At 40.8% G+C, this 19,823-nt stretch overlaps 4 protein-coding genes and 2 long non-coding RNA genes across 13 annotated transcripts; 3 read left to right on the forward strand and 3 right to left on the reverse strand.

The window, feature by feature from the left end:
• Window positions 1-12: 12 nt before the first annotated feature.
• On the forward strand, window positions 13-1,944 carry LOC124197981 (geranylgeranyl transferase type-1 subunit beta-like). Its single transcript, XM_046593574.1, has 8 exons — window positions 13-199; window positions 274-418; window positions 482-856; window positions 920-1,052; window positions 1,126-1,245; window positions 1,317-1,430; window positions 1,498-1,627; window positions 1,698-1,944. The coding sequence occupies exons 2-8, from the start codon at window positions 306-308 to the stop codon at window positions 1,808-1,810; spliced, it is 1,098 nt and encodes a 365-aa protein (XP_046449530.1). The 5' UTR covers window positions 13-199; window positions 274-305; the 3' UTR covers window positions 1,811-1,944.
• Window positions 1,878-3,185, reverse strand: LOC124197982 (proline-rich protein PRCC-like). The gene is made up of 3 exons (XM_046593575.1): window positions 2,786-3,185; window positions 2,288-2,728; window positions 1,878-2,229 (listed from the first exon to the last, which is right to left on the reverse strand). Exons 1-3 carry the CDS (start codon window positions 3,056-3,058, stop codon window positions 1,933-1,935), a joined length of 1,011 nt encoding a protein of 336 aa, XP_046449531.1. The 5' UTR covers window positions 3,059-3,185; the 3' UTR covers window positions 1,878-1,932.
• Window positions 3,186-3,282: 97 nt separating this feature from the next.
• LOC124197984 lies at window positions 3,283-4,492 on the forward strand. Its single transcript, XR_006876400.1, has 6 exons — window positions 3,283-3,349; window positions 3,411-3,568; window positions 3,625-3,747; window positions 4,011-4,164; window positions 4,264-4,380; window positions 4,438-4,492. It is a non-coding gene; the product is annotated as an uncharacterized LOC124197984 (long non-coding RNA).
• Window positions 4,493-7,136: 2,644 nt separating this feature from the next.
• LOC124197983 lies at window positions 7,137-9,900 on the forward strand. 4 transcript variants are annotated; one of them, XM_046593580.1, is made up of 7 exons: window positions 7,137-7,353; window positions 7,476-7,582; window positions 7,650-7,768; window positions 8,051-8,349; window positions 8,408-8,567; window positions 8,676-8,960; window positions 9,066-9,900. In XM_046593580.1, exons 4-7 carry the CDS (start codon window positions 8,089-8,091, stop codon window positions 9,095-9,097), a joined length of 738 nt encoding a protein of 245 aa, XP_046449536.1. In that variant the 5' UTR covers window positions 7,137-7,353; window positions 7,476-7,582; window positions 7,650-7,768; window positions 8,051-8,088; the 3' UTR covers window positions 9,098-9,900. The 4 variants fall into 4 exon arrangements, with proteins under 4 accessions (XP_046449536.1, XP_046449534.1, XP_046449533.1 ...); XM_046593578.1 differs by having other exon boundaries at window positions 7,137-7,293; XM_046593577.1 differs by lacking the exon at window positions 7,650-7,768.
• Window positions 9,901-12,436: 2,536 nt separating this feature from the next.
• On the reverse strand, window positions 12,437-12,669 carry LOC124197985. The gene is made up of 2 exons (XR_006876401.1): window positions 12,580-12,669; window positions 12,437-12,511 (listed from the first exon to the last, which is right to left on the reverse strand). It is a non-coding gene; the product is annotated as an uncharacterized LOC124197985 (long non-coding RNA).
• A 2,747-nt stretch (window positions 12,670-15,416) lies between these two features.
• On the reverse strand, window positions 15,417-19,737 carry LOC124197986. 5 transcript variants are annotated; one of them, XR_006876403.1, is made up of 10 exons: window positions 19,689-19,737; window positions 19,373-19,497; window positions 18,799-19,266; window positions 17,960-18,646; window positions 17,735-17,842; window positions 17,549-17,667; window positions 16,968-17,266; window positions 16,750-16,909; window positions 16,357-16,641; window positions 15,417-16,251 (listed from the first exon to the last, which is right to left on the reverse strand). XR_006876403.1 is itself a non-coding variant. In XM_046593584.1 (8 exons), the coding sequence occupies exons 5-8, from the start codon at window positions 17,226-17,228 to the stop codon at window positions 16,220-16,222; spliced, it is 738 nt and encodes a 245-aa protein (XP_046449540.1). In that variant the 5' UTR covers window positions 17,229-17,266; window positions 17,549-17,667; window positions 17,735-17,842; window positions 17,960-18,646; window positions 18,799-18,926; the 3' UTR covers window positions 15,417-16,219. The 5 variants fall into 5 exon arrangements, 4 of the variants coding, with proteins under 4 accessions (XP_046449540.1, XP_046449539.1, XP_046449537.1 ...); XM_046593584.1 differs by lacking the exons at window positions 19,373-19,497; window positions 19,689-19,737 and having other exon boundaries at window positions 18,799-18,926; XM_046593583.1 differs by lacking the exons at window positions 18,799-19,266; window positions 19,373-19,497; window positions 19,689-19,737 and having other exon boundaries at window positions 18,023-18,300.
• Window positions 19,738-19,823: the final 86 nt, after the last annotated feature.

Here is a 19,823-nt window from a genome sequence, read left to right on the forward strand (position 1 = left end):
AAATATCGTCGTCGAAAAAATCGTCTGTCAATCTGTCATTACTACATTTTCAGTTCGCACTCACAGTCAGTTAATGAGTGCCAAAATAAAATAATTCCAAATCTACTTGTAAAAGAGAAATTAATCCAGTTATTTATCAATCGTAACAGCGTAAATTTTTAATAATTTGAAACAAATAATGATCTAAACTGTGATTGTCGTAAGTACATTATAGACGTGCCAGTGAAATTTTATCCAAGTTTTAATTCAAATTTGTAATTTTCTTTTTCATAGGATAAAGTATTCAACTAAATTCAATAAAACCAATGGAAAAAACTATGGACGATTGCAAGGAATTCACGAAAGAAAAGCATGCAAAGTATTTTCTAAGATGCTTGAATGCTTTGCCCTCTTCAATGGTGTCACTGGATTCCATAAGGTTTACTTGATACAAATGTTAAAAATAATGTGGACATCAATTAATTTTTAATTTTTTCTCTAGACTTTCAATGTCATTCTTTGCTATATCTGGTCTTGATGTGTTGGGGAGATTGGATTTACTAGACAAGCACAGAAAAGAATACATAAATTGGATATATCTTTTCCAGATTTTACCAAAATATGGTGATGAGTGTCTAGAACGCTGTGGATTCAGAGGATCACTTGCTGCCACATTTGCCCTTGAAAGTCAAGACAGTAGTCAGGTTGCCAGTATTGAAAACAAAGGGTCAGTTTCAAGTCATCCCTTAGATACTTCACATATTACAATGACATATGCAGCAATCAATACCCTCCTCATTCTTGGTGATGATCTGGGGAGGATACAAAGAAAAGGAATTTTAGCTGGTGTTAGAGCTCTTCAGCTGGAAAATGGAAGGTAAAATTAATCATTTAAAAACTAATGTGTATAAATATTAAATTACATGGAACTTTTTTTCAGTTTTGCCGCCACTTTGGAAGGTAGTGAGAGTGACGTTCGTTTCGTGTACTGCGCTTGCTGTATTTGCTACATATTGCAGGATTGGTCAGTTATAAACATTGAAAGCGCCACTAACTACATCGTGAATTCAATTGTGAGATGCAGAATTAAAACTTTTTGTCGAAGCAAATTTTTGTTTAATTATCAATGCCTTTTACATTCAACAGAGCTATGATGGAGCTATTGGACAAGACCGAAATCAAGAAGGACATGCTGGCCTGACATTTTGTGGAATAGCAGCCCTTAGTTTGATGGGAACCCTTGAAACAGCTCTGAGTTCAAATCAGGTTGACTCCTTGTATAAATAGTCGCAGTTACGGTATTTTCATAAGTCCAAACTGCCTTTGACTGAACTCAGAAAGCAAAACTAGTACGCTGGCTCGTCTCCCGTCAACAAAGTGGATTTCAAGGTCGGCCGAACAAACTACCAGTTGATACCTGCTACTCATTCTGGGTTCCAGCGACACTAAAAGTAAGGCCCTACGCTTAAACAGATGCAATTTAGATCCATTCAATACTTCATAAACAATCCTCTGCAGATCCTTGGTGCTCACCAATTTATCGACCGTAAAAGTAACCGGAAATTTGTTTTGGATACTCAATGCAATATCATTGGAGGATTATCAAAGTGGATTGATCACTCAAGTGATCCGCTACACTCGTATTTAGGTATTCTAAACGCTATCATTTTTAAGATGAATAAATCTATGAGGTTAAAAAATATAAATTTTGATTAAAGGTCTTGCTGGGTTAAGTGTTTGCGAAGAGACTGATTTGGTCGAGGAGATTCATCCAGCATTGAACGTGACAAAGAGAGCTTTCGAACACTGGCAAAAGCTTTTTGATAACTAATCAGCCTAAATTTCATCGATGCAACCCTATTATGCACAACTTTTCTTGACTGATTTCACACCTCATATTGTCAATTATTTGTCAACATGTATTCACGATCCCAACGAGCTCAAACATATACTTTAAAACCCATATTTTGCTTGTGTTTGTCGTTTCGTGGATTTGTTTTGAGCCCATTGGTTTTTAAGATCAACCTCACGAGCTTTTGCTTGGGCAGCCAAGTAAGTGATTTGATGCTTCTTCTTTTGTAGCTTGTTGTAGGCTATATCTGGACCTCTACTAGCAGACTTTTCTTCAGAAATTGCCTTCAAATATGACATGTTGGGATCATACGTCAAACGCTCTCCTTGAATATCTATAATTTGTGCATCATCTGGTAATTTGCGTTTGACTCCAGAGGAACCCTGAAGTGCCTGTAACTATTAGGCAAAAAACAATTAAATCTTCTACCAGATTTTTATATGAACAAGTACATACTGCAACATGGTCAAGTTCCAATCCAGCATATTCTGTTTGGTAAGTGTCTGAAATTCCAGCCATGTTATACTGCTGATTGGTAGGCATGCTAGGGTAAGCTGGTTCAGCTTGTTGGCCTGTTGAACTGATTGTTTGGAAGACTGGCCCAACATCCATTGGTTCTGCCTGCACTTTTAAGGCTGGCTCATCCATTGTAAAGAAGCTGTCAGATACATCCTCATCATCAGAATCTTTCTTGGAAGACTGCTGTCTAGCAACAGACTGAGGAATAAGAGGGGTACTTTTCTTCATCAGGGGTTTCGCAACTGGTTTTGCGATTTCTGAAGGAGGCTCATGATGTGAATTTTTTGGAGGTGGTAGTTTGGAGAATAGTTTGGATTGTCCTACAGCAAGTGGTTTGTCTATTTTCTTAATTTTTTTTGTTTCTGTATCATCTTCCAGCTAAATGAGAAAAACATCAGTGTAATGGAAACAAAATTAGATATAAATGGAACTTACATCAGCTAGTGACGGTATGCCAATTACAATTTTTCCATTCTTTCTTTGGCTTATAATTGATAGTAGCTCAGATTTCTTCAAATTTGCTTTTTCTTTACTAGCAAGCTCTGCTAGTTTGAGTTCTTTTTCGGAAGGTTTTGGTATATCATCTAAATCTTCACGAATGCTCCCATGTTCATTTTTGTATTTAGAGAAAACTATTGCAGGCGATTGATCCATTTCTTCATCGGATTCACTGCCACTTTCATCATATGCCACCAAATTTAACGCCATTGTGTTGATTATGAAGAAATGTTTAAAACAAAATTACAAATAGTTCTGCTTGTTGACTTATTGTGACTGCTCTCTGTAATTTGTAAGGCCGACTAACTCTGTCTTGTCCGTGCGACTGACGAACTGTCACTGTGCATCTAACTTAAGATTCAAAACTCATTAGTAGATGTCGCCACTATCGCCCTTGTTGTTCCTGAACCGTGAAATGAGAGGAAATGAGAAATGAGCGAAACAAATTGTTGCTAATTCCTGTGATTTCAAATACCAAATTGAACTTCGTATCTTATGTAGGTTTATCTTGACCTATTTTTCTTATTTTTACACTGTATCAACTTATTTCTTCAAATTCTAGATGCATACTGTATTACTGTACTGTGTACTGCCACCAACAAGTTGACTTAGTGCTCAGTCACTTTCTGACTTTCCATCTATTAGACCCTCATGCTGTCAAAAGCCTAAAACTCATGTTTGAAGCACACATATAGTGGAATACTAATGTACCGAGATAAGGTATTTGCACTTTACTGCTACAAGACCATTACATTTCAGATTTTCTTATAACATAGGTATCCTTGCTCATGAACCACAGCATCTTTTCTGAATCTTGCATATTTGGTGGCGTACCCTGCAACAGCATGTTTGTTGTTATGGCTGTTTTTACTTCGGTTTAGAAGGCAACCCAGCTAAGAGTTAGTAGAGTTTTATTTTTTATAGGTAAATTTGTGTAAATTTGGAAATAGAGAGAGAATTTTCAATTTCCTTGTCCCATTGCTGCTTAGAGTTTCAGTGACATGAAGAGTGTGAAGTGAATAACCTGCACTGTGTATGTACATGTACCAGATCTGTACATGAAAACATGTATGTACATGAGGACAGATATATAACAGCTAATAGGAAATAATTTTATTTTTTAAATCCATATAGCCAATAATCATTTTATTCTTTCCTACAGATGTGCATAAACGAAAGTTATGAATTTCGTTTTGGGGTCAATGGAGTTGGCGCTGGTTGCCGTTACTGGCCTTATGCGACGTCTCGATATCAGTTTGGAATAATAGCTCTGGACTCTGAGGAATCCTCACTCATACTACTATACGATCATACAGGTAACGTAACCTAGCAGTCAACATAAGCGAGGAGTTTTAGATTCATTACATTTTTTGCATGTTTTCGTTTTGTTTTTTTGCATGCAAGTCAACCTGTAGACAGGTCGACCAGTTTGTCTTCTCGATTGAAGGTCACGAGAAACATTACATAAAACTGGCATGCGGTTGTGTAGAGGTTGGGTGAGAATGACACGTGTTTCATCATTATCAAAGCAGGTACAATATCCGCAAGGGTAAGCTTTTTGGTATTCATTTTGATATTGGTTTTTGTAGACCCATCCCCAGCAACGTCTACCTAAAGAAAGAAAGGCCAGTTTGCATTTCAATCGAAGGTCATGGAGATCATTAAGTAAAACGTGTCATGCAGTGGCGTAGAGGTTGGGTGAGAACGGGACGTTTTGTATCATTATCAAGAAGGTAAAATAACCGCAAGGCTTAATAGGAGGGGTGAGAAAAAGTCGTATAAAAGGCGAGAGAAAAGTCGATAGGGCTCAGTCGAGCGAGTATCTCCGACACGGTAAGAGCTGCTGTGCATTATTTGCTATCAGCTGCAATCTTCGTCGTATTGTCAGTTAATTTTCAGTAAAGTAAATTATTTCAGTAAATTTTCTGTTGTTCCATGGAGTTATGTATCAAATTTCAATTTTTTCTCTTTGTTAATATGCTAGTTATTTTTGCATATTATTTTTAAATTATTTATTGTCTAGTCGTATGTAAGGGCAAAGAAAAGGCGAAAGAAATCAGTCGAGTGAATATTTCCGATATACAAGAGCTAAAGTGCACCATGTGTCACCAACTGCATTCTTCGTCGCGCTACCAGTTTCAATCATGGGTGAATATTCTGTTTTTTTGTATGGAAAGTTTTATTCTATTTTTATTTCAATTTGCTATTAGCCAGTTATTGTTGAATAATAATGTTTGAATTTAATAATTGTCTAGTAAACTGTGCTGTTGTTGGGTGTTGTATCGTTGATAGCTGGGTCGACCACTGGTGTACCGATGATTCTTGGGTGTGGCGGATACCAAAGCACTACACTGCCGCCTTACTACACAACATACAACACAACCAGTTGCTACACCAATGCCTTAAATACTACTCCACCAAAGAACCAGAGTGTTACACAACTACAAATGCCGCGCCAGCTTATTACACCGAGGCTCCCTAACACAACACCACCAAGGCATCGGAGTACTACACCACTACATATCATGGGTAAGTATTATGTTATGTGGAGTTTTAATATGCCAACTGCTAAAAACAAAAATTCTTTATCGTCTATTCGTATGAAAGGAGAGAAAAGGTGAAAAAATTAAGCAGCCTAGTGAGCATCTCCGTTATGGCAATAGGAACTGCCGTGCACTATTTGTCAACAACTTCATTCTTCATCGAATTCCAAGTTTTAAATTAAGGTAAAAAAATTTCCATAGAGTTGTGAATCAACTCTACTTTTTTTCTATTTGTTGTTATACCAGTGCCATAGTTGAAAATTGATGTTAAAATTTATTAATCGTCTAGTAAACTATGGCGTCGTGCTGCTGTTGGGTGTTGAATCGTTGATGGTTGTTGGTTCATCCATGGTGTACCGATATCTCCAGGGTATGGTGGGTACCAACAACAACACCACGAAGGCAGCGGAGTACTACACCACGAAGGCAGCGGAGTACTACACCACGAAGGCAGCGGAGTACTACACCACGAAGGCAGCGGAGTACTACACCACGAAGGCAGCGGAGTACTACACCACGAAGGCAGCGGAGTACTACACCACGAAGGCAGCGGAGTACTACACCACGAAGGCAGCGGAGTACTACACCACGAAGGCAGCGGAGTACTACACCACGAAGGCAGCGGAGTACTACACCACGAAGGCAGCGGAGTACTACACCACGAAGGCAGCGGAGTACTACACCACGAAGGCAGCGGAGTACTACACCACGAAGGCAGCGGAGTACTACACCACGAAGGCAGCGGAGTACTACACCACGAAGGCAGCGGAGTACTACACCACGAAGGCAGCGGAGTACTACACCACGAAGGCAGCGGAGTACTACACCACGAAGGCAGCGGAGTACTACACCACGAAGGCAGCGGAGTACTACACCACGAAGGCAGCGGAGTACTACACCACGAAGGCAGCGGAGTACTACACCACGAAGGCAGCGGAGTACTACACCACGAAGGCAGCGGAGTACTACACCACGAAGGCAGCGGAGTACTACACCACGAAGGCAGCGGAGTACTACACCACGAAGGCAGCGGAGTACTACACCACGAAGGCAGCGGAGTACTACACCACGAAGGCAGCGGAGTACTACACCACGAAGGCAGCGGAGTACTACACCACGAAGGCAGCGGAGTACTACACCACGAAGGCAGCGGAGTACTACACCACGAAGGCAGCGGAGTACTACACCACGAAGGCAGCGGAGTACTACACCACGAAGGCAGCGGAGTACTACACCACGAAGGCAGCGGAGTACTACACCACGAAGGCAGCGGAGTACTACACCACGAAGGCAGCGGAGTACTACACCACGAAGGCAGCGGAGTACTACACCACGAAGGCAGCGGAGTACTACACCACGAAGGCAGCGGAGTACTACACCACGAAGGCAGCGGAGTACTACACCACGAAGGCAGCGGAGTACTACACCACGAAGGCAGCGGAGTACTACACCACGAAGGCAGCGGAGTACTACACCACGAAGGCAGCGGAGTACTACACCACGAAGGCAGCGGAGTACTACACCACGAAGGCAGCGGAGTACTACACCACGAAGGCAGCGGAGTACTACACCACGAAGGCAGCGGAGTACTACACCACGAAGGCAGCGGAGTACTACACCACGAAGGCAGCGGAGTACTACACCACGAAGGCAGCGGAGTACTACACCACGAAGGCAGCGGAGTACTACACCACGAAGGCAGCGGAGTACTACACCACGAAGGCAGCGGAGTACTACACCACGAAGGCAGCGGAGTACTACACCACGAAGGCAGCGGAGTACTACACCACGAAGGCAGCGGAGTATTACACAACTACGTATGCAGCGCCAGCTTACTACAGCGTCGTATAAAAGGAGAGAGAAGAGTCAAATGAAATCAGTCGATGTAGCATCTCCGACACGGTAACATCTGTTGTGAATTATTTGTCACAACCTGCATTTTTCGTCTGTTATGGGTTATGGGTAAATATTCTTTTTTTTTTCATGGAGTCTTGTAGTGTATGTATGTATGTAATGTATGCCATTATTTTCTATTTCTAACATGCCAATTATTTAATATTAATGTTAAAATTATTTTTGTCTAGTCGTATTAAAGGAGACAACAGGTGATCATCTCCGACATGGCAATAACTGCGGTGCACTATTCGTTACCAACTGCATTCTTCGTCGTACCACCAGTTTGCTTTCATGGGTAAATATTCTTTTTTCTACATGGAGTTGTGAAATGTGAATCAATTCTTTTTATTTGTTTTTGTCAGTTATAATCGAAAAAATTCGTTGTTCACGCTTGTAGTTCACAAGAAACGTTTCGTAAAACTGGCATGCGGTGGTGTAGAGGTTAGGTGAGAACCGGACGTTTTGCATCATTATCAAAAAGGTACAATAGCCGCAAGGCTCAAGAGGTGGATCAGGTTGAGAAAAAGTTGTGTAAAAGGAGAGAGAAACGGGTACAGAAATCAGTTGAGCGAGTATGTCCGACACGGCAACAGCAACTGCAGTGCACAATATGTCAGGAACTGCCTTCTTCGTCGCTTTACTGTCCTCAATTATGGTCAAATATTTATATAGAGAGTTGTGTATCAACTCTACATTTTTTTTCCTGTTTGTTAACATGCCAGTTTTTATTGAATGCTAATGTTTAAATTAATTAATTGTCTAGTAAAATATCGTGCTGCTGCTGCTATCGTCGTCGTGCTGATGTTGGGTGTCGTATTGGCTCGGTCAACCACTGGTGTACTGATGTCTTTTGGGTATGGTGGTTATGAAACCGCAACGCCGCACGTTACTACACCGAGACCCCCAAGTACTTCACCACCAAGTCTCCAGATTATTACACCACAACTTCGCTGCCCGAGCTACTACACCAAATCCCCGAAGTACTATTCTTCCCCGAGGTACGCCATTAAAGGGTCGAGTACTACACCGAGGCCCCTATTTACTACACCACTACATATCATGGTAAATATTCTGTTACATGGAATTTAAAATGCGAATATCCAAATTATTTATTGTCTAGTCGGAGGAAGACGATGGAGAGAAGGTATTGTCTAGTCGAGGTAGAAGGAGAGAAGGCGATAGATATCAGTCGAATGGTTATCACCGGCATGGCAACAACTATAGTGCAGTAGTCGTCATTAACTGCGTTCTTCGTCGTACCACCAGTTTTGCAATCATTGGTAAATATTTTTTTTTTTTGTGGAGGTGTGAATCAGCTCTGCGTGTTGTATTTTTTAATATGCCAGTTATTATTGCATATGTTTCAATTTAATTATTGTTTCGTATAGATGGCTGGATTGACAGCTGGTGTGCCGATGTCTCCTGGGTATGGCGGGTATCAAACCACGACGCCGCCGTCTTACTATGGAACATCAACATACGACACGACCAGTTATTACACCGAGGCCCCCAAGTACTACACCACCGAGGAACCATAGTGTTACACAACTACAAATGCCGCGCCAGCTTATTACACCGAGATCCCAAGTACTACTCTGCTCCCAGCTACTACACCGAGGTTCCAGCTTATTACACCACTAAAACAGTCGAATACTACATTAAAGTAATCATTGGTAAATATGAATTTTTTTTCATTGAGATGTGTATCAACTGTACTTATTATTTTAAAATGGTAGTTATTATTGCATATAAATGTTCAAATTATTTTTATTGTTTAGTTATCTATGGCGTGCTGCTGTTGGGTGTTTAATCGTTGATGGCTGGATTGACAGCTGGTGTGCCGATGTCTCCTGGGTATGGCGGGTATCAAACCACAACGCCGGCGTCTGACTGCACGCCAACATACGGAACGACCAGTTACTACACTGAGGCCTCCATGTACTACACCACCAATGTTCCAGATTGTTATACAAAAACATAAGCTTTCTCGAGTTACTACGCAGAAGCCCCGAAGTATTATTCTACCCCGAGCTCTATCACCAAGTCACCGGAGTATTACACAACTACGTATGCAGCGCCAGCTTACTACACCGAGGCTACCAAATACTACTCTGCTCTTAACTACTGCACCGAGGCTCTAGCTTATCACACCACCAACGGTCGAAATCTACACAGAAGTGCCAAAGTACTACTCTGTCCCGAGCTACACATTTCTAACTGAGGCGGCCAAGTATTACGTTTCCTTAATTAACCAACCGCTGCCCCTTCGTATTATGCTGAACCGAAATACTACACTGAAGCCCCAGTTTACTACACCACAACCTACGCTACACTCTGCTACTACACCGAAGCTCTGAAGTAGTACACTACGAAGGGACCTGAGTTCTAAGCCACTAAATACGATGCTCCGACCTGCTACACCGAAGCTCTTAAGTATTACTCTGTTCCAAGTTATTACACCACTATGTGATCTGAATGTTACACCACGACCTACGCTTCTCCAGATAACTCCAAAGAGGCTTCTAAATACTAGATCTGAAATTGTTTTTCATGTGTTTTCACTGAGAATTCCTGTTGGTGTTGAATGAGAAAATAAATTTTTATGCGGGTAAACATCTTGTAAAACTTCACTTAAATCCTTCAAGCCTTTTGCCATTGCGAAGTGTTCTCATTGTTTTAGATCTTTCCTAATTAACTTATGTCTGAAAACTCTGCTAAACAACATTCTGAAGTGGACGAATTTCATTATCAGGTCAAGTTACGAGAGAAACGTACTGCGTTCTCTAAATTTTCATCGATGTTTACTGTAAGCAAGTCTTGAGATAAATGATGTAATATATTACAAGACACAATGAACAAATACTTAAAAAGGAATTGCTATTTTGTCCCACCTCCACCCACAATTCCACCACATTTTACAATCACATACATAAATACATACACTTAAGTTAACCCATTGGCTGCCACGCCATACAACCCGTAGGTTGCTCTCTACTACTCTACGCGTCACGTCTGAAGGATCCATGACCAAGTGGGACTTGCCATTGCTGACAAGTCCGTGCTGACAAGGGGGGGACTAAGGTGCATTGCCTTTTGACAGGCTTGCCTTGCGGCAAATTTTGGGCTTGGCGACTCTCCGACCTCGCGGCTTGTAAGCCACGAGACCGAACAGCGCGGCCCGTGCAGGGGAGAAAAAGGTGTGGCAGCCAATGGGTTAACTAACACAAACACAAACGCAATAATACCAACAATACGATGATCCACGTTGATGACGAGTCTCGGTGTCGGTCGCGATTCCACCGAGTTTCGTTCGCACCAGGAGCAGGGGCAACGTCCGACGGAGACCGTTGACGACTGTTAAAGATGAGAAAATCCTCTTCTCGACGTCTCCTCTGCATTACCTGAATAAAGACAAACATTTCTTATTAAGTGACATGTCAATAAAAGTTACATAATACAAATAGGAACATTGATCATGTTTTTTAGCTCAAAGATTTAAAGATGCAATTTTTTACACTTAAAATCAAGCTTGCAATATTGAGAACTGTAAACAGAACAAAGCTCACTTGCTAGTCTTTGGAAAAAATTCCGGAAGTAGACCGGAAGTAACCACAGCGCCTCAACCATTGAGCTGTCGTCAAATTAAACCACATATTCGTGATCTCCATGAAATTTGGGGTCGATTAGGTGTGATTTAAACGAAATCCAAAATTTGGCCAAAATCGAGAATTTTCCTGAACTATAGTTCAGGAAAATTTTCGAAACCGGAAGTACGAAAACGTAAAAAAGATAACATGAACTTTACCACAAATTTTACGAGGATCACGAATATGTGGTTCTTTTGCTCCTCAGATGAATATTTACTGAACTACTGACTGAAATGAGCAAACCGGAAGTAGAAAAAAAAAACTTATTATCAAAAATCTAACAAGTGAGCTTTGTTGGAGGTCTAGTTATCGTCAGTTTCCACTAAAATTTTCCACACAACAGCTGCCGATAAATGTTTAAAGAGATTTTCAAAGTAACTGAAACTGACTGTTTTGACAGCTGAAAATTATCGAAAAGCCATCTAGCGTTAGAAAAAAGAAACGTCTAAATAACACACTAAAACTTCTTTTACGCGCAAGAGGGGCCTGATTTTGGAATTACTACACAGACAGAGAGTTTTACGCAAAAAGATAACTAGTAGATAATCTACGAAAATAATTCAATTGTCCGGTACCTGGCCATAATCCCGTGGTGAGTGACTGCACACTGCAGGTGTGTAACAGCGGACGGAAGCGATCACTGAAGTGATCCAGAAACTCGCCAAGTCGCCAGTGAAGTAAAACCAATTGTGTTTAGAAGCAGTGAAACTAGATGAGCGTGCGTCGCGAAGATAAGGATGGAGAAGAACGTTGATGGAAATCCCTCTTCCGTCATGGTCAGCATTGGCTCAAGAATCTCCGTGCCAGGACCACACGATTCCATAAAGAAACTGCGTGCTCTGTAAAATAAAATGTTTTACATTAATAAAAATATAACAAAGAATAAAGCATTTCAATCTTTACCTATTTTAAGAAGCACACTGATTGTTCATGATGAAAAACCGTGAAAATGGAATTCACTGCAACCAACAGCATTACTCCACATGTTGAGATCAATTTCCTGATGCTAAAGAAAGTGTCATGAAGAATTGTAACTGAGCTTGGTGATAGGTGGTATTGATGTTTACCTTTATCATGCGGGTGATGAATTTAGTAAGGCATTTGACTTTCATAAAGCAGATCCGGTATATGTGCAATACACATGGCAGGCTATTCACTCCCACTCTTCACGTCACTGAAACTCTAAGTAGCAAAGGGACAAGGAAATTCTCTACATTATTTACAAATAGACATAAATTTACTTATGAGAAATAAAACTGTACCTTTCTCTTCTTCTTGCATTCTTAACAGAAGTAAAAACATCCACAACAACAAACATGCAGTTGCAGCTAGGTACACCACCAAAATTGTGAGATTCAGAAAAGATCCTATGGTTCAAGAATACCTATGTTACATGAAAATCTGAATTGTAATGGTCTGGTAGCAGTAATTGGAAAATACCTTATCTCTGTACATTTGTATTCCACTACATGTGGGCTTCAAACATGAGTTTTTGGCTTTTGAAATCATGAGGGTCTAATCCGATGGAAAGTGACTGAGTGCTAAGTCAACATGTTGGAATGACTGACAGTATTCATCTAGAATTTGGAGAAATAAGTTGGTACAGTATAAAAATAAGGAATAAACTATGCCAAGATAAACCTACATAAGTTACGAAGTTCAATTTAGTATATGAAATCACAGGAAGCACAGGAGCCTCGTTTCACGCTGTAACAACAACAAACGCGACACTAGCCCCATCGTGTTACCTACTTAGGATTCAAAACCCATTACTAGATGTCGCTAGTGTCGCCTTTGTTGTTGTTACAGCGTGAAACGAGGCAAAAAAGGCGAAACAAATTGTAGCTAATTAATACTTTAATATTCCTGTGATATCAAATACCAAATTGAACTTCGTAGCTTATGTAGGTTAATCTTGACCTAGTTTCCTTATTTTTATACTGTACTAACTCATTTCTTCAAATTCTAGATGCATACTGTCAGTCATTCCAACAGGTTGACTTATCGCTCAGTCAATTTCCATCCATTAGATCCTCATGCTGTCAAAAGCCTAAAACTCATGTTTGAAGCACACATATAGTGGAATACAAATGTGCAGAGATAAGGTATTCCCCCATTACTGCTACCAGACCATTACAATTCAGATTTTCATGTAACATAGGTATTCTTGAACCATAGGATCTTTTATGAATCTCGCAATTTTGGTGGTGTACCCTGCAACAGCATGTTTGTTGTCATGGCTGTTTTTACTTCTGATTAGAAGGCAACCCAGCTAAGACATAGGTACAGTTTTATTTCTCATAGGTAAATTTGTGTAAATTTGTAAATAACGTAGAGAAATTCCTTGTCCCATTCCCACTTATAGTTTCAGTGACATGAAGAGTGTGAAGTGAACCACCTATCACCATGCTACTGCAATACTTCATGAACCTTTCTTGAGCATGGAAATTGATCTCAACATGTGGAGTAATGCTGTTGGTTGCAGTGAATTCCATTTTCACGGTTTTTCATCATGAACAATCAGTGTGCTTCTTAAAATAGGTAAAGATTGAAATGCTTTATTCTTTGTTATATTTTTATTAATGTAAAACATTTTATTTTACAGAGCACGCAGTTTCTTTATGGAATCGTGTGGTCCTGGCACGGAGATTCTTGAGCCAATGCTGACCATGACGGAAGAGGGATTTCCATCAACGTTCTTCTCCATCCTTATCTTCGCGACGCACGCTCATCTAGTTTCACTGCTTCTAAACACAATTGGTTTTACTTCACTGGCGACTTGGCGAGTTTCTGGATCACTTCAGTGATCGCTTCCGTCCGCTGTTACACACCTGCAGTGTGCAGTCACTCACCACGGGATTATGGCCAGGTACCGGACAATTGAATTATTTTCGTAGATTATCTACTAGTTATCTTTTTGCGTAAAACTCTCTGTCTGTGTAGTAATTCCAAAATCAGGCCCCTCTTGCGCGTAAAAGAAGTTTTAGTGTGTTATTTAGACGTTTCTTTTTTCTAACGCTAGATGGCTTTTCGATAATTTTCAGCTGTCAAAACAGTCAGTTTCAGTTACTTTGAAAATCTCTTTAAACATTTATCGGCAGCTGTTGTGTGGAAAATTTTAGTGGAAACTGACGATAACTAGACCTCCAACAAAGCTCACTTGTTAGATTTTTGATAATAAGTTTTTTTTTTCTACTTCCGGTTTGCTCATTTCAGTCAGTAGTTCAGTAAATATTCATCTGAGGAGCAAAAGAACCACATATTCGTGATCCTCGTAAAATTTGTGGTAAAGTTCATGTTATCTTTTTTACGTTTTCGTACTTCCGGTTTCGAAAATTTTCCTGAACTATATATAGTTCAGGAAAATTCTCGATTTTGGCCAAATTTTGGATTTCGTTTAAATCACACCTAATCGACCCCAAATTTCATGGAGATCACGAATATGTGGTTTAATTTGACGACAGCTCAATGGTTGAGGCGCTGTGGTTACTTCCGGTCTACTTCCGGAATTTTTTCCAAAGACTAGCAAGTGAGCTTTGTTCTGTTTACAGTTCTCAATATTGCAAGCTTGATTTTAAGTGTAAAAAATTGCATCTTTAAATCTTTGAGCTAAAAAACATGATCAATGTTCCTATTTGTATTATGTAACTTTTATTGACATGTCACTTAATAAGAAATGTTTGTCTTTATTCAGGTAATGCAGAGGAGACGTCGAGAAGAGGATTTTCTCATCTTTAACAGTCGTCAACGGTCTCCGTCGGACGTTGCCCCTGCTCCTGGTGCGAACGAAACTCGGTGGAATCGCGACCGACACCGAGACTCGTCATCAACGTGGATCATCGTATTGTTGGTATTATTGCGTTTGTGTTTGTGTTAGTTAACCCATTGGCTGCCACACCTTTTTCTCCCCTGCACGGGCCGCGCTGTTCGGTCTCGTGGCTTACAAGCCGCGAGGTCGGAGAGTCGCCAAGCCCAAAATTTGCCGCAAGGCAAGCCTGTCAAAAGGCAATGCTCCTTAGTCCCCCCCTTGTCAGCACGGACTTGTCAGCAATGGCAAGTCCCACTTGGTCATGGATCCTTCAGACGTGACGCGTAGAGTAGTAGAGAGCAACCTACGGGTTGTATGGCGTGGCAGCCAATGGGTTAACTTAAGTGTATGTATTTATGTATGTGATTGTAAAATGTGGTGGAATTGTGGGTGGAGGTGGGACAAAATAGCAATTCCTTTTTAAGTATTTGTTCATTGTGTCTTGTAATATATTACATCATTTATCTCAAGACTTGCTTACAGTAAACATCGATGAAAATTTAGAGAACGCAGTACGTTTCTCTCGTAACTTGACCTGATAATGAAATTCGTCCACTTCAGAATGTTGTTTAGCAGAGTTTTCAGACATAAGTTAATTAGGAAAGATCTAAAACAATGAGAACACTTCGCAATGGCAAAAGGCTTGAAGGATTTAAGTGAAGTTTTACAAGATGTTTACCCGCATAAAAATTTATTTTCTCATTCAACACCAACAGGAATTCTCAGTGAAAACACATGAAAAACAATTTCAGATCTAGTATTTAGAAGCCTCTTTGGAGTTATCTGGAGAAGCGTAGGTCGTGGTGTAACATTCAGATCACATAGTGGTGTAATAACTTGGAACAGAGTAATACTTAAGAGCTTCGGTGTAGCAGGTCGGAGCATCGTATTTAGTGGCATAGAACTCAGGTCCCTTCGTAGTGTACTACTTCAGAGCTTCGGTGTAGTAGCAGAGTGTAGCGTAGGTTGTGGTGTAGTAAACTGGGGCTTCAGTGTAGTATTTCGGTTCAGCATAATACGAAGGGGCAGCGGTTGGTTAATTAAGGAAACGTAATACTTGGCCGCCTCAGTTAGAAATGTGTAGCTCGGGACAGAGTAGTACTTTGGCACTTCTGTGTAGATTTCGACCGTTGGTGGTGTGATAAGCTAGAGCCTCGGTGCAGTAGTTAAGAGCAGAGTAGTATTTGGTAGCCTCGGTGTAGTAAGCTGGCGCTGCATACGTAGTTGTGTAATACTCCGGTGACTTGGTGATAGAGCTCGGGGTAGAATAATACTTCGGGGCTTCTGCGTAGTAACTCGAGAAAGCTTATGTTTTTGTATAACAATCTGGAACATTGGTGGTGTAGTACATGGAGGCCTCAGTGTAGTAACTGGTCGTTCCGTATGTTGGCGTGCAGTCAGACGCCGGCGTTATGGTTTGATACCCGCCATACCCAGGAGACATCGGCACACCAGCTGTCAATCCAGCCATCAACGATTAAACACCCAACAGCAGCACGCCATAGATAACTAAACAATAAAAATAATTTGAACATTTATATGCAATAATAACTACCATTTTAAAATAATAAGTACAGTTGATACACATCTCAATGAAAAAAAATTCATATTTACCAATGATTACTTTAATGTAGTATTCGACTGTTTTAGTGGTGTAATAAGCTGGAACCTCGGTGTAGTAGCTGGGAGCAGAGTAGTACTTGGGATCTCGGTGTAATAAGCTGGCGCGGCATTTGTAGTTGTGTAACACTATGGTTCCTCGGTGGTGTAGTACTTGGGGGCCTCGGTGTAATAACTGGTCGTGTCGTATGTTGATGTTCCATAGTAAGACGGCGGCGTCGTGGTTTGATACCCGCCATACCCAGGAGACATCGGCACACCAGCTGTCAATCCAGCCATCTATACGAAACAATAATTAAATTGAAACATATGCAATAATAACTGGCATATTAAAAAATACAACACGCAGAGCTGATTCACACCTCCACAAAAAAAAAAAATATTTACCAATGATTGCAAAACTGGTGGTACGACGAAGAACGCAGTTAATGACGACTACTGCACTATAGTTGTTGCCATGCCGGTGATAACCATTCGACTGATATCTATCGCCTTCTCTCCTTCTACCTCGACTAGACAATACCTTCTCTCCATCGTCTTCCTCCGACTAGACAATAAATAATTTGGATATTCGCATTTTAAATTCCATGTAACAGAATATTTACCATGATATGTAGTGGTGTAGTAAATAGGGGCCTCGGTGTAGTACTCGACCCTTTAATGGCGTACCTCGGGGAAGAATAGTACTTCGGGGATTTGGTGTAGTAGCTCGGGCAGCGAAGTTGTGGTGTAATAATCTGGAGACTTGGTGGTGAAGTACTTGGGGGTCTCGGTGTAGTAACGTGCGGCGTTGCGATTTCATAACCACCATACCCAAAAGACATCAGTACACCAGTGGTTGACCGAGCCAATACGACACCCAACATCAGCACGACGACGATAGCAGCAGCAGCACGATATTTTACTAGACAATTAATTAATTTAAACATTAGCATTCAATAAAAACTGGCATGTTAACCAACAGGAAAAAAAATGTAGAGTTGATACACAACTCTATATATAAATATTTAACCATAATTGAGGACAGTAAAGCGACGAAGAAGGCAGTTCCTGACATATTGTGCACTGCAGTTGCTGTTGCCGTGTCGGAGATACTCGCTCAACTGATTTCTGTACCCGTTTCTCTCTCCTTTTATACAACTTTTTCTCACCCTGATCCACCTCTTGAGCCTTGCGGCTATTGTACCTTTTTGATAATGATGCAAAACGTCCGGTTCTCACCTAACCTCTACACCACCGCATGCCAGTTGTACGAAACGTTTCTTGTGAACTACAAGCGTGAACAACGAATTTTTTCGATTGTAACTGACAAAATCAAATAAAAAGAATTGATTCACATTTCACAACTCCAAGTAGAAAAAAGAATATTTACCCATGAAAGCAAACTGGTGGTACGACGAAGAATGCAGTTGGTAACGAATAGTGCACCGCAGTTATTGCCATGTCGGAGATGATCACCTGTTGTCTCCTTTCAATACGACTAGACAATAAATAATTTAAACATTAATATTAAATAATTGGCATGTTAGAAATAGAAAAAAATGGCATACATTACATATACACTACATGACTTCATGAAAAGAAAAGGAATATTTACCCATAACCATAACCCATAACTGACGAAAAATGCAGGTTGTGACAAATTCACTACAGATGTTACCGTGTCGGAGATGCTCCATCGACTGATTTCATTTGACTCTTCTCTCTCCTTTTATACGACGGTGTAGTAAGCTGGCGCTGCATACGTAGTTGTGTAATACTCCGGTGACTTGGTGAATGGTGATAGAGCTCGAGCTCGGGGCCTTTGGAACAGCGTAGGATGTGGTGTAGTACTCCGCTGCCTTCGTGGTGTAGTACTCCGCTCCCTTCGTGGTGTAGTACTCCGCTCCCTTCGTGGTGTAGTACTCCGCTCCCTTCGTGGTGTAGTACTCCGCTCCCTTCGTGGTGTAGTACTCCGCTCCCTTCGTGGTGTAGTACTCCGCTCCCTTCGTGGTGTAGTACTCCGCTCCCTTCGTGGTGTAGTACTCCGCTCCCTTCGTGGTGTAGTACTCCGCTCCCTTCGTGGTGTAGTACTCCGCTCCCTTCGTGGTGTAGTACTCCGCTCCCTTCGTGGTGTAAGCTGGGGCGACGTAGGTTGTAGTGCAGTACTTGGGTGCTTCGGTGGAGTAACAAGTCGATCCTCGGTGGTGTGGCACTTGCAGGCCTCAGTGTAGTAACAGGTTGTTGCGTATGTTGTTGTTGGTACACACCATACGCTGGAGATATCGGTACACCATGGATTAACCTACCATCAACGATACAACACCCAACAGCGGCATGACGCCATAGTTTACTAGACAATTAATAAATTTTAACATTTCCAATTATGGTACTGGTATAATAACAAATAGAAAAAGGGAAGAGTTGATTCACAACTTAATCGAAATTTTTTTTTACCTTTATTTAAAACTCGGAATGCGACGAAGAATGAAGTTGTTGACAAACAGTGCACGGCAATTCCTAATGCCGTAACGGAGATGCTCACTCGGCTGCTGAATTCTTTCACCTTTTCTCTCCTTTCATACTAGACAATAAATAATTTGTGTATTTAGTAGTTAGCATATTAAAACTCCACATAACAAAATACTTTCCCATGATATGTAGTGGTGTAGTACTCCGATGCCTTGGTGGTGTTGTGTTAGGGAGCCTCGGTGTAATAAGCTGGAGCGGCATTTGTAGTTGTGTAACACTCTGGTTCCTTGGTGGAGTAGTATTTAAGGCATTGGTGTAGCAACCGGTTGTGTTGTATGTTGTGTAGTAAGGCGGCAGTGAAGTGCTTTGGTATCCGCCACACCCAAGAATCATCGGTACACCAGTGGTCGACCCAGCTATCAACGATACAACACCCAACAACAGCACAGTTTACTAGACAATTATTAAATTCAAACATTATTATTCAACAATAACTGGCTAATAGCAAATTGAAATAAAAATAGAATAAAACTTTCCATACAAAAAACAGAATATTCACCCATGATTGAAACTGGTAGCGCGACGAAGAATGCAGTTGGTGACACATGGTACACTTTAGCTCTTGTATATCAGAAATATTCACTCGACTGATTTCTTTCGCCTTTTCTTTGCCCTTACATACGACTAGACAATAAATAATTTAAAAATAATATGCAAAAATAACTAGCATTTTAACAAAGAGAAAAAAATTGAAATTTGATACATAACTCCATGGAACAACAGAAAATTTACTGAAATAATTTACTTTACTGAAAATTAACTGACAATACGACGAAGATTGCAGCTAATAGCAAATAATGCACAGCAGCTCTTACCGTGTCGGAGATACTCGCTCGACTGATCCCTATCGACTTTTCTCTCGCCTTTTATACGACTTTTTCTCACCCCTCCTATTAAGCCTTGCGGTTATTTTACCTTCTTGATAATGATACAAAACGTCCCGTTCTCAC

The sequence above is a fragment of the Daphnia pulex genome, chromosome 7 (assembly GCF_021134715.1).
Source record: "Daphnia pulex isolate KAP4 chromosome 7, ASM2113471v1".
Classification (NCBI taxonomy): domain Eukaryota; kingdom Metazoa; phylum Arthropoda; class Branchiopoda; order Diplostraca; family Daphniidae; genus Daphnia; species Daphnia pulex.